Source organism: Physella acuta, unplaced genomic scaffold, assembly GCF_028476545.2.
Source record: "Physella acuta isolate Inbredline_101_S28 unplaced genomic scaffold, ASM2847654v3 ptg000187l, whole genome shotgun sequence".
Taxonomy (NCBI): Eukaryota; Metazoa; Mollusca; class Gastropoda; family Physidae; genus Physella; species Physella acuta.
In genome coordinates this window covers 352,501-365,697 of record NW_026731706.1, presented here as the reverse complement: position 1 = coordinate 365,697, position 13,197 = coordinate 352,501, and the positions used below count along the sequence as shown (strand labels likewise).

General features: G+C 35.5%; 1 protein-coding gene across 1 annotated transcript; it reads left to right on the top strand.

Moving 5' to 3' along the window:
* The first annotated feature begins 5,656 nt into the window (after positions 1-5,656).
* On the top strand, positions 5,657-12,535 carry LOC131936779 (medium-chain acyl-CoA ligase ACSF2, mitochondrial-like). Its single transcript, XM_059293841.1, has 7 exons — positions 5,657-5,686; positions 7,710-7,778; positions 8,110-8,214; positions 9,554-9,677; positions 11,211-11,310; positions 11,783-11,913; positions 12,257-12,535. Exons 3-7 carry the CDS (start codon positions 8,188-8,190, stop codon positions 12,493-12,495), a joined length of 621 nt encoding a protein of 206 aa, XP_059149824.1. The 5' UTR covers positions 5,657-5,686; positions 7,710-7,778; positions 8,110-8,187; the 3' UTR covers positions 12,496-12,535.
* The last annotated feature ends 662 nt before the right edge of the window (positions 12,536-13,197 follow it).

Here is a 13,197-nt window from a genome sequence, read left to right as displayed (position 1 = left end):
AGTCCGGCCCATCTAAATATAATAATACCACAACACGGTATCAACTTCCGTGATGTAAGATCATACTCAGGAAACAACTCAATGTACAACTACTCACAATAATTCTCTCACCCGCCCAATGATTTGCATAATATCGTGTACTCATATAAAATGATTCAGCAGATCGCTTTGTGCTCACATGTTCTTTGGTCACATTTGGCTGTTTCTGTTAGAGTGGTTACTGTTAGTATGGTGCTTACCTGGGTTTCTTTTTGTTAGTGTGGTGCTCACCTAATTTTTGTAAGTGTGGTGCTTACCTGTTGTTTTTTTTGTATGTGTGGTGCTTACCTGTTGTTTTTTTTGTATGTGTGGTGCTCACCTGGTGCTTACCTTTTTACATTCTAGTATACAGAGCATAGAGAAAGTATTGTAATCGTTAACAAAATCGTGCATTTTTCTGTGTGCGCAAATTCCTGCTTGCGCTTTTTTCTGTGTACGCTTTTTTTCGTTTGCGTTTTTTTTCTGTTTGCGCTTTTTTCCATAGCGCATCATTCTGGTCATCCAGAATTATTATATAAAATTTGTAGTTTTATGTCAACTTTTTAGCTATTTCCAATAACCGGAAGTGGGACCTATTCTACTTTTGGTTTTTTCAAAAGCCTATAACTTAAGTACTGTTGTAGATAGAAATTTCGAGAAAGTTTAAGGGAGATAACTCCCTGTTTTTTTGTTAGTGTTGTGCTTACCTGTTTTTTGTTTTTGTTTCGTTAGTGTTGTGTTTACCTGTTTTTTGTTTTCTTTTGTTAGTGTGGTGCTTATCTTTCTACAATTGCAATGTATCTAACGATATTAAGTATTTTTTTTCTGGACTTACTTGTGAATAAATCAGTTCGCTTGATCTAGGTGTGTTTAGAGTTTAGAGCAATGATTTTCAACGAAGGGTCCAGACCCTACGGTGTGCCGGGGAGGGGGGGGGGGGGAGTGATTGGCCATGTATGTACTGGTGGTTTCCAAGCGGAAAAAATACATATTTTATTTTCAGTCAAGAGAAATGCCAGGCGATATCCCTAAAGATGTGTTGATGAATAGGTTTCAATACCTGGCTGATGAAGACCCTAACAGAGATGGATATGTCTTTGTCAGCCCGACCATGAAGCGAATTCCCTTATCGAGATACAGTATCTGGGACTTGTGTGGGAGATACTCCTCAAGACTTCGGCGTTACGGTATTAAGGTACACGCTTATAGTGTTATTAATTAGACACTACGGTATTAAGTTACACGCTTATAGTGGTATTAGACACTACTAAGGTACAGGCTAATAGTGGTATCAATTATAATTTACGTTATTAAGGTAGGCCTTTTAGGCTATAAGTGGAGTTTCAGTTAGACGTTACGGTATTAAGGTAGGCCCTACAGTGTTAAAGTAGAGTAGTTTCAGATAGACGTTACTGAATTAAGGTAGGCCCTACAGTCTTAAAGTAGAGTAGTTTTAGTTAGACGTTACGATATGACTATACAGGCTAATAATAGAGCAATATGAAACGTGTTGAGTTTAGAGACTGAAATATGACTTTATCACCAAAATTAACCTTCATCTGTCAATTACATTCTTCAAACAAACCAATCCCATTTGTCTACTTCAATCACCAATCTAACAAACCCCATTTGTCTAACCACCAATCAAACGAACCCCATTTGTCTCTAGACTGGTGATGTTGTGTGCTCAATGATAAAAACATCCCGGACGAAACTGATCTCGATGTTTGGTGCCATAGCTGCTGGGGCTGTAGTTGTCAATGGTGTGGTAAGATGGTGTCTATGACTAACTACATGGTGTATTTGTCCTGAAATTATAGTTCACTTTATTCAGAAAGTGATCTTATCTGTTTATATATTCATGCTCTCTTTAACCAGACTATCCAAGCAGACGGTCAAGATATTTTTAGAGTCCTCAATATTTCAAAGTGTAAGACAATTATAGCGTCGTGGGAAAACCCGGAGTTTGTTTTCCTTCAGAATTTTTTAAATATTGGAGAAGCGGATCTTGTTGTAGGGTAGGTATGTAACTAACAAGTGGATGGCGGAACTTGAAAAAGCAATCCCACATACTGCTCACACAATATTAGTAAGGTCCCATATATATATATATATATACTAGCCGTCCCGGCCAGGCCCTGCTCTGGCCTCTGTGAAAAACCTTTCTGTTAAAGACCATTACCTGTGCTTTTAGTAATCATCATATTCCCGGCATTGCCCACCCTAACCACAACCAACCAAAACCAAAACAACAAAACGCAAACATAACGCTAACACAGTTACAAAAGCAAACGAAAACAAAAACCTAACAACAAACCCAAACAAACCACAAACACCAATACAAACACAAAGAAAAAAACAAACGAAAAAGCAAACAAAAACAAACCAAATCCAAACGCAAAACCAACCACAAACACAAATACAAACACAAACACGAAGAAAAAAAACACAAACGAAAACGAAAAAGAAAGAGCAAAAACGAACCAAATCAAAACGCAAACGCAACCACTAACGCAAACCCAACCTAAAGACAAAGAAAACACTAACGCGAGCATAAACGCAAAGTGCTCACAGTCTAGCCCGGGGCGCCAAATCGCAACATGCTGGGGCGCCGGCGGAATCGCCTGTTTCAACTTATTAAACAACTATAGTACCCCAACTTATTCATAGTCTTTTGCACTCACTTAAAAGAACACGGGAGGCCCCGGGCCCCAAATAGCACCCTGTCTGGGCGCCAGAGGACACCCGGATTAGATTCACTTAAAGGCTATAATATAATAACCTTTCTTATCCATAGTCTAACGCAGGGGTCTCCAAACTTTTCAGTCCGAGGGCCGCATTAACTATCAAATTTCAGTTCGGGGGCCAGTTTCTTCCACGTATGTCTTTTATATTTCTGGGCAAAGTTCCTTAGCAATTACCGACAAACGATTTTTCCTTGGACAAAAGGATCTCCGCGGGCCGGATGAGAGGACTTCGCGGGCCGCATCCGGCCCGCGGGCCGTAGTTTGGAGACCCCTGGTCTAACGCACTGTTTAAAGCGAAATTATGCACCATAGTGCTCACAGGTTAGCCCAGGGCGCCAAATCGAACCCTGCTGGGGCGCCGGCGGACGTGCCTGTTTCAATTTTATGAACAATTACAATACTCCAAGCTTATCCGTAAACGGAAGGAAATAACATTTAGGACATGAAGGACCTTGCTTTCTAACTGTTATTGATTAAAAATAATCAGAAGAAAACAGTACGTTCAGTGTATGGAATAAATAAAATGCAGTATTAAAAATACCTATAACATTGCACTTAATCAATCCCGGCTAATTATATATTTTTTTTCCTAACACCAAAACAAATAATAAAAAGTAAATTCTTTCTCCCCTCGATTTAAATTTTTTTAAAGGGACGTTATGAGAACTAAAGGACAAAATGCAAATACATTTCAGACACAATTTTAGAAATTTTATAAACGTTGATACACTTTATTTTTAATGTTATGTAATGTTCATAATTGAAAATTATTATTCTAAGTATATAAAATGAACATTGTTTTTAAAGACTTTCAATATTAATTTTTTAGCTCATAAATTTACACCATGAGCACTTTAATAATCTAACACGTGAATCCATAAAGTTTGGGTTTTTTTTTCGTTTTTTCTTATATTCCTTTGTAATCCACGACAAACATTTTACAAACATACAGAATTGAACTTTATATATTATATATTATATATATATATATATATATATATATATATATATATATATATATATATATATATATATATATATATATATTATAAATAGTAAATTGACGATGTTTTATTATTCTTTAGTATCGATTCATAACAACTGTAAAACGGCCAGGACTACCCTGGCTCTGTGGAATCCATATCTGTAAAGTACCGTTACTTGTGTTTTTATTATGTAGCATATACCCAGCATTGCGAAATGTATTACTTTTCCAATAAAATATCTATATAAAACTGCGGACGCATAACCCTAAACCTAATTCTAACTGTTAACTTAACTCTAACAATAACCAACCACAACAAAAACTAAAAAGCAAGCACAAACGCAAACGTAAACGTAAATACAAACTTAAAGCAAACACAAACGCAAACAAAATAAGCAAAAACAAAATAAACATAAATATAAAATAAAAATATATAAAACCAAAACGCAAACAATAACGAAAACCAAATCGCAAACACAAACATAAACGCAAACACAAACAAAAACATAAAACCAAATCCAAAAATAAACGTAAACGTAAAAACAAACTAAAATGCAAACACTAACGCAATTATATACACAAACTCAAACGCAAACTAAGAGCAAACACAAGCCCAAATGCAAACCTAAACACAAACACAAACGTAAACGTAACGCAAACATAAACACAAACGAAAAAGTATTGGAATTTGTGTAAAGTATAGTACGTTTGTTGCAATTTTTTTAACATTATGTCAATCAAAATGATAAGTTTAAAAATAAAAGGACAGTTTAAATTGTATCAATATTGAGTTTTTTAATTATCAATTTTTATTTTTTTTCTTTAAGAGCATTACACTCTAGTCGATTTTTTTACTCTATGCATGTCCTACAAGGGTCCGTCCGCCACAGAAACACAGAGTCCATTTTAACTTTATATATTACACAAACACAAAGCCTTCAATTTTACTGTGTAGTCTATAGGCCTATTGTTTTCGCCTTAACCAAATAACACCTATCAGATGTGTTTTATAATCACAGTGCAGAGAGCATACATTCAGTACAGTGTGACCAGGCCCCGTGCTTGAAACAACTGATCGTGTACAAGTTAAACAGCCACGAAGACCACACAGCTTTCCTCTCTCGTCTAGCTGATGAAGAATTCTATGTCGCCCCCGTCACGGCCGATGACGAGGCTTACATTTTCTTGACTTCCGGCAGCACCGGCTATTCCAAGATGGTGCCGAGAACACACGGGTAAAATAAAAGAACTGATGTGCATGAGAAATAGGAAGAGATTCTTTAGAGGGCAAAAAATACTGAAAGTTGTATTGTTTATATAAATATTATTTTCAGTAATTTTTTTTTTTTAAATTCAGTCCATTTCAAAGAAGACAACGATCCTTCATTTTTTTAATCCCTGCCGCTTTAAGAAAATAAAATCCTGATTGGTTGAAACGGTTGCTGTGATACACTATAATAAATGCATACATTTTAAAGTTAAAAGGCCACAGGTCTTACACTGCTTTAATATAGGATGCTAAATTGCGTTAAAAATGATGGTAATCGCTACACTGTTACATTCTGCTAATTGGAAAACACCGGAATATTAACATCGACTAATTCTATTAACTAAGTAGGAATAATTTTCACAGTATATCTTATTTGACTTAGTAGGTACGTGGTATATATACATATACTTCTTTTTACTTGATAGAGAGTGCTTAGCAATCGCAGATTCCTTCAAGCAAGACATACATATTGTCCTCAACAACCGTATCATGGAGTGGATGGCTGGGTACCCCAGTCTATACCTGGGGTCTGGCGCTACGATCATAGTGCAAGAATACCTGGATAGTTCAACCACCATGGATGTGGCAGGTATTTGGAACATTGCCTGCGACGAAGGAGCAGATGCTGCCTTGCTTTTACCGGTAGAAATTATAGCCGTTAAGGAGGTAAACAATAACTCAAAATAATACAAAAGTAAACCCGAACAAAAAACACAAACTTAAATGCAAACACGAAAGCAAAGTGCTCACAGTCTAGCCAGGAGCGCCATAATCGCATCCTGCTGAGGCGCTTGCGGAACCGCCTGATTCAACTTATTAAACGACTATAATACCCAAACTTTGCACTCACTTAAACAAACGTAAGCGTATGGGCGAACACGAAAAGGCCCAGGGCGCCAAATAGCACTCGGGGTGCTAGAGAACGTTATGGATTTGATTTAGTGAAGGACTTTAGTAACCCTTCTTATCCATAGTCTATCCGTAGCCTATCGCACTTTATAAAATAAACATATGCGCCATAACGCACACGGAAAGACCCGGGGAGCCAAATAGCACCTGTCGGGGCGCCGGAGAACGCCCGAATTCGATTTAGTTAATGATTAAAGTAACCTTTCTTGTCCAAAGTTAATCGCACTGTTTAGATAGAACGTGTGCACCATAGCGCTCACAGGATAACCCAGGGCGCTAAATCAAACCCTGCCGGGATGCCTGTGGGCGTACCTGATTCGATTTAGTGAACGACTATGATACCCTCAGCTTGTCTGCAAACCGTAAGATAGAAGTAAACATGCAGGACATTTTAAAGTATCTTCTGAACTGTTATTGATTTAAAATAATAATTAGTAAACAGTATGTTCAGTCTATAAAATAAATAAACTTTCTCGAATAATCTTATATAACAGTAAGGTGGATAGCAACTCGGAATATAGACATCATTTTCATCAATTTTTAATTGCTCAAAGTTTTTTTAAAAAATAATAGAATCTCGTAGGAAAAAAAAAGAATTGCACCGCAAGTGAACTGCAAACAATATCTGTAAAATAGTGCAGAATATTGGTACTTTAAAAATTCATATTCGTTTTTTGCGAATTCGGAAATAGCGTAAATTACTACCAACTGTCATCGGAAATTACTCAAAGTTTGACAGAAAGTATATAATTGGGTCTTTAACTTACAGATGAAATTTCGTTTATATATCTTAAACAGTTCTCAAGTTATAGGCTATTGAAAAATCGTAACTAGAATAAGTTCACTACGTTTGACGAAAATCGCTGAAAAGTTGATTACGAACTACAAATTTGATATACCTATATATGAAATTTCATCAACCTAGCTGTAACGGTACTCAAGTTATCGTGTTTACAGACATACACACACAAACACACACGCGGACAGAATTGCAAAACCCAGTATTTCCACTCGATTACGCATAAAACGCCGAAATTTTGATATATCTGGAATTATATTTTTTGCCAAATTAAAATATGTCCCCTATACTCCGTATATGATGAATTACTGAGGTGTAAAATGGTGAAAACTGTCAAAATTTCTTGTGTCTTTTGTGCACGATTACAATACTTCCTCTATACTCTGTATACGAGAAAGTAATAAAAGGCAGTATTTAAAATTTCCGTTATGTGTATGTCTGTCTTGTGTGTTAGTGTATTTTGTGTGTATTGGCGTAAGTGCAGGTATTTAGCTGTGTAGTTTAAAACACTGTGTAATAAGTGATGAAAGTTTCAGTTCAACTATTGGTCCCTGCGGTGGTGACCACACAATCCCTCTGTTAGCCGAGGTCATTAAACTGGATGAACTCTACTTCATCTGCCCTGTGTGCCTTGTGCATGAATGAGAAAAGATGATGATGAGTTGTCCTTGTAGGAGTGTGGGTTGACACAACGCGTGTGTAAAGTGTATCAAGTGTCAAGGAATAGGGCTGGTACGTAGGTCGTCAACCAGTTCTATGGCTCATGCAGGTTTTATTGAGCCGTAGAACTTGTTGGTGACCTACTTACAATCCCTATTAAAGCCAGAATCTTAATTTCGTTTTTGTGATGGAAACTTAAAGAAGTTTACGTTAAATGAAACTTGTCGGTCATGTACAGATTAGGTTTTAGGTTTAAACTTAGATATAGATCAAGGTTGAGGTGAATATATTTTATTCTTGCAATATAATTTTTGCTCTCAGGCTTTTGATAACGGCGCAGTTACAAGGCGGATCAAAAGAATAATTACCGGAGGATATCCATTAAAAAGGGTAAGGAATGGACGGTTTAGCATCGGTCAGGTCCAATTTTTTTAGAAATTCAAGAGTTTCTTCCTTCTCGTAAATTACTTTTAGAAATAGTTTATTTGGTTTGATTTGAAGTCGTTTGCTATGAATATACGATTACATTTTCGCACATTATTTTCACACACACTACATTTATAATTTCACACACATACATTATATATATATATATATATATATATATATATATATATATATATATATATATATATATATATATATATATATTTACTCTCTATACATATATTTTCAAACAGTATGTTTTACACTTATTTTTTTAAAAAAAAAACGAATCTAGTGCGTGTATGATCTGTTGAACATCATCTGTGATGAGTACCATGTGAGTTACGGCACGACAGAGATTGGGTACACCATCATGGGTGTGGTCACAGGGGATATGAAGGTAAGAGAATTGAGCACCAGAACATTGGGGGCTTGAATGTGAGAGAATGTAAAATCAGAACATTGGGATTGTGGGCTTGTAGGTGAGAGAATGTAACATCAGAACATTGGGATTGTGGGCTTGTAGGTGAGAGAATGTAAAATCAGAACATTGGGATTGTGGGCTTGTAGGTGAGAGAATGTAAAATCAGAACATTGGGATTTTTGGCTTGTAGGTGAGAGAATGTAAAATCAGAACATTGGGATTTTTGGCTTGTAGGTGAGAGAATGTAACATCAGAACATTGGGATTGTGGGCTTGTAGGTGAGAGAATGTAACATCAGAACATTGGGATTGTGGGCTTGTAGGTGAGAGAATGTAACATCAGAACATTGGGATTGTGGGCTTGTAGGTGAGAGAATGTAACATCAGAACATTGGGATTGTGGGCTTGTAGGTGAGAGAATGTAACATCAGAACATTGGGATTGTGGGCTTGTAGGTGAGAGAATGTAACATCAGAACATTGGGATTGTGGGCTTGTAGGTGAGAGAATGTAACATCAGAACATTGGGATTGTGGGCTTGTAGGTGAGAGAATGTAACATCAGAACATTGGGATTGTGGGCTTGTAGGTGAGAGAATGTAACATCAGAACATTGGGATTGGGATCTTGACAATCGTTACCCAGCAAACTCTAGCAGTTGGGAAAAACGAAATCTAGATCATTATCGCACAACGTTTTTGTTTTTGTAGATACTGAAATGAGTATATTGCAGGCTGACAACAATGAGGGATTTAATGCTTACGCTTTTGATAGGTGTTCTCACCAGTGGGGACTGGGGGTGCGGTCCGTAAAGCTACACCATTTAGGACGTGACACCAAATAGAAACATTTACTGCAAAAAAATTGTTTTATTAAATTAACATATAAAAGAAGTAGAGGAAGACTTTAAAATGAAAATTTATTGGATGGAGAAGGGTGACACCCTGAATTTTGAAACAGTGTGACATTCGGCCTTTAAGCGACTCTGCTTGTTGTTTTAAGTGGACACGGTTAATATACTAGCTATTACAAAATCAAAAGCTAGATGGTATGTATAAATCCTGCTGATCAGTTCTGCCTGACACAACATCTCTTCTTTCGGTAACCGGGATGCAGTGAAAGCCTTCTACACAGGTGGTAATCTCTGCTTGTCACAACATCTTATATTTCTGTACCCAGGATACAGTGAAAGACTGCTATACAGGTTATAGTATCTGCCAGTGATAACACAGTATGTCCCTTCCCCAGGATACAGTGAAAGACTGCTGCACAGGTGATAATCTGTGCCAGTGATAACATCTCATATTTCTGTCTCCAGGATACAGTAAAAGACTGCTACACAGGTGACCGTCTTGTGGGCAGCACACAAATGAAGATAGTTGACGAGAAAACAAATATGGAGATCACGTCCAGAAACTGTCCTGGGAATTTGTATTTTAAAGGTGGGAAAAGAAGACCTCTAGAATATGTGCATTTTATGAAAGTAGGCCTCTACAATATGCTCATTTTATGAAAGTAGACCTGTAAAAAAATATGTGATTTTATGAAAGCAGGCCTCTTCATCTAGCTTTAACGATAGTTTGTATTACAATCACTTTATAACAATCTTTTTTAACTTGCTTCTTCTGTCTGCCGTCAGTCTGTCGTCATAGATAAAAACGGGCGAGCAAAATTTCGGGCACTTATAACTAACATATTCGTTTCAAAGTTGGCACGTGGTTCAAGACTTGAAGACAATACAATCTGACATCATATTTGACTTAATTGGAAACCTAATTAATTTTTTATGAATCAGTTAAAATTTTCTGAAATTAGCAGGCAGTCTTGTACTACTTTCCCCGCAAATTGTACGCGCATTATCATGTTCATTTGGTGCACAATAGTTTTTAGTCATGCAACTCTATTGTATTTAAAGTACTGAAAACAATTGCGTAAAAAATGTTTTAATAACAAGCTTTTATGTAATAATGCACTGAAAGGAGAAATTTTATGTTTTTCACAAATATATAATAATACAATACTATTTAAATTACTATAAAGAAAAGCGTGGGTCTTTCTTTCTTAACATTAGTAAAGGTATCCAATAGATAATATAGTGACCCACGCTTTTCTTTATAGTAATTTAAATAAAAGTGCATTATTATATATTTAAAGAAAATCATGTTAGTGCACAATTACATAAAAGCTTGTTATCAAAACGTTTTTATGCAATTTTTGTTAAATAAGTTTACATCTAGAATTACCTATTAAGAATTCTGCACAAGTACTTTTTTCTAGCATAAGGAGTAGACCTACAGATAAAGTATTGTAATCGCGCAAAACATCGACAAACTAAATCGAGATTTTGACAAATCTCTGTTTTGCAATCTTTTCTGTATGTTTTTATTTATGTTTTTATTTGTATGTGTATGAACACGGCAAATTGAGTTTCTTTCAGTTAGGTGGATGAAATTCCGTATACAAACATCACATCTTATACATAGGTTTCTTTAATTTTTTAGCGAATTCCGGTAACTGGAAGTGTTTTTTTTTAATTCTATATCAGTTTTCTTTTAAATGTTCAGCATTAATAATTGTCAATCATAATCATGTCAAGCTGTATATTCAAAGAAATTTTCGCCTTTATGTTTTTTTTTTTACGAAAAACCAACGGTTTTGTCACACGCTTATCTACCATTGTTAGCCCGATTCCTCTGGAAGTGCCATCCCCATCTTTATTGTTATATACGAATATACGAAAAGGTTCAGGGTAGCTAAGTAACGTTTAGTTAGTTGGTGTAGCCTATATACCCACTCGGTAGATAGATAAAGAAAACAGCACAGAGCAGCCTAAGGATTTTAAATGTATTTAAATTCATAATCAATCAATCCAAACTAATAAAAACGCGTCATTGATTATTTTAAAATCTCACCATTTTTCAAAAGCTGTTTCTGTAGAGTTGAAACACAATATAGATCTAATTTCTTACCGTTAGGGGGGACAATCCTGCGTCACTTCAAGGATTTGGATTCAAATACATGCGGTGCATTTAAAGAGGATGGATGGTTTGATTCAAGTGATGTGGGATATATTGAGTAGGTTGGATGCAATGTTATCTGCATGCAAATAAATCTAGTGGTGTAAATTAAAAGTGATATGTTTGTAAGTAGATCTTGTGATTTAACTATAATGATATATATTTGTAAGTATATCTAGTCGTGTAACTTTAAAGTGATATGTTTTTCATTAGTTAATAAGCGAGGTGAATCAGAAATGAAGTAAATTATATTTAGAAGCAGTAAATCATGCGCAGCATGTATGATTGTATAAGTGTCTGTGTGTGCAAGTGCGTATACTGTATGTGTGAATGTGTGTGTTTTATGCATCCTTCTTTATTTGTTTATATGTGTATGATATATATGTAAATGTATATGTATGATTATATGTAAATATTTATATATAATCTGTTTATATGTGTACGTGTACAAAAATAAGATGTGTTTACTTCTAAGAATCAGACGTAAACGTGTCACTTGCAATACAAAAACTCCTAACCTTTCTCCTCAGTGAGTCCGGGGGTGTGTACGTTATGGGGAGAACGTCTGATTTCATCACGGCTGGCTCTGCTGTAGTCCACCCCCAGTGGCTGGAGGAGTGGATCATAAAGTGTCCTGGTGTCGCCTCGGTCGTCGTTGTAGGTCTGTCCTACGTGTTTCATCTACTCGACTGTAAACTACATGTTGCTGATGTTGATATCACTATTGCCAATTTTAGTTCTTGTGCTACTAAATCCGATATTTAATCAATTCTAATTGAATACAAAATAAATAATTGCTAATATTGATATCACTATTAGCAATATAGTTTTTCTTTCAACTATTAGATCCGCTGTTGTTGTTTCTCATATCACGGCAACCGAAGAGCCATTATATTCATTTAGTAAAGATAAAATTTTGTAATTAAAAATATACAAAGTATGTATTAACGTCCCAGATTAGCATGAAACCCACTTTCAATTAAAGTATATACTAATACTTGCAGGAATTCCCCATCCAGTCAGATTCCAGGAACTGTGTGTTTGTGTTGTGAGGGAAAAACATTCAAACTTGACTGAACAGGATCTAAACGAGTTTTGTAACCAGATGTTTATAGACACCCGCATTTCCCCAGAAGAAGTTCCGGAAAAATTCTTTATCGTAGATTCTTTCCCGAAAACCTTCACGGGCAAAGTCCGGAGGAAAATGGTGGAAAAACTGGCCACTGAACATTTCCAACACTGATTGGCTACACACAGCCTTCGAGTCTATGTGTTATGGTTAATAGATTTTTAACTCAATTTTCTATCTACATTTTTTTCAAACGTCACTTGGTAACAATGATATCACTGCTTGATAGTGTTGTTCTTAGATGTCATAAGATCAATTATTGTAAAAAAAAAAAATTCTTTTTGAGTTTCGTTTAAACATGGCCAAACCTGAAGATGTCTAAAGATAAAAATGTACAATTTGAATTACGACACAGTTGCTGATTTTTAATATATAAGTTTAAGGCAAATACCGAATGTTGAAGCATGAAAGTTTTAACGATTGTGTTAAAATATACTAGCATCGAAATATAAGCGTACATATATATATTTTTTATGACACAAAGTTAAAGATAGGTGGATGAAATTTCATATGTCAGTATTATATCAAATGTGTACTTCTGTATCAACTTTTCAGCGATTTTTGAAAACCGGAAAAAGAACTTATTCTACTTTTGGTTTTTTTTTTAAAAGCGTATAACGTGAGTGCTGTTTCAAATTGATATTCATATTTAAGTAAAAGATCTAATTCTCTGTCAAATTTTCAGTTTTTTCCGTTGAAAGTAACGCTACTTCCAATTTCTTAAAAAGGCATATTACTTTATAAATTACTAATATTCCTCACTATTATACACATATTGTTTGCCGTTTACTTGGTGAGCAATGCTTTTTTCTTCTA

Bases quoted from the DNA above. Each gene is read 5' to 3' on its own strand.
- LOC131936779 (XM_059293841.1), top strand. From the start codon at position 8,188: ATGGGTGTGGTCACAGGGGATATGAAG. The intron at 9,678-11,210 runs GTGGGAAAAGAA...TCTTACCGTTAG, and splicing joins TGGGAATTTGTATTTTAAAG to GGGGGACAATCCTGCGTCAC. The intron at 11,311-11,782 runs GTAGGTTGGATG...CTTTCTCCTCAG, and splicing joins AGTGATGTGGGATATATTGA to TGAGTCCGGGGGTGTGTACG.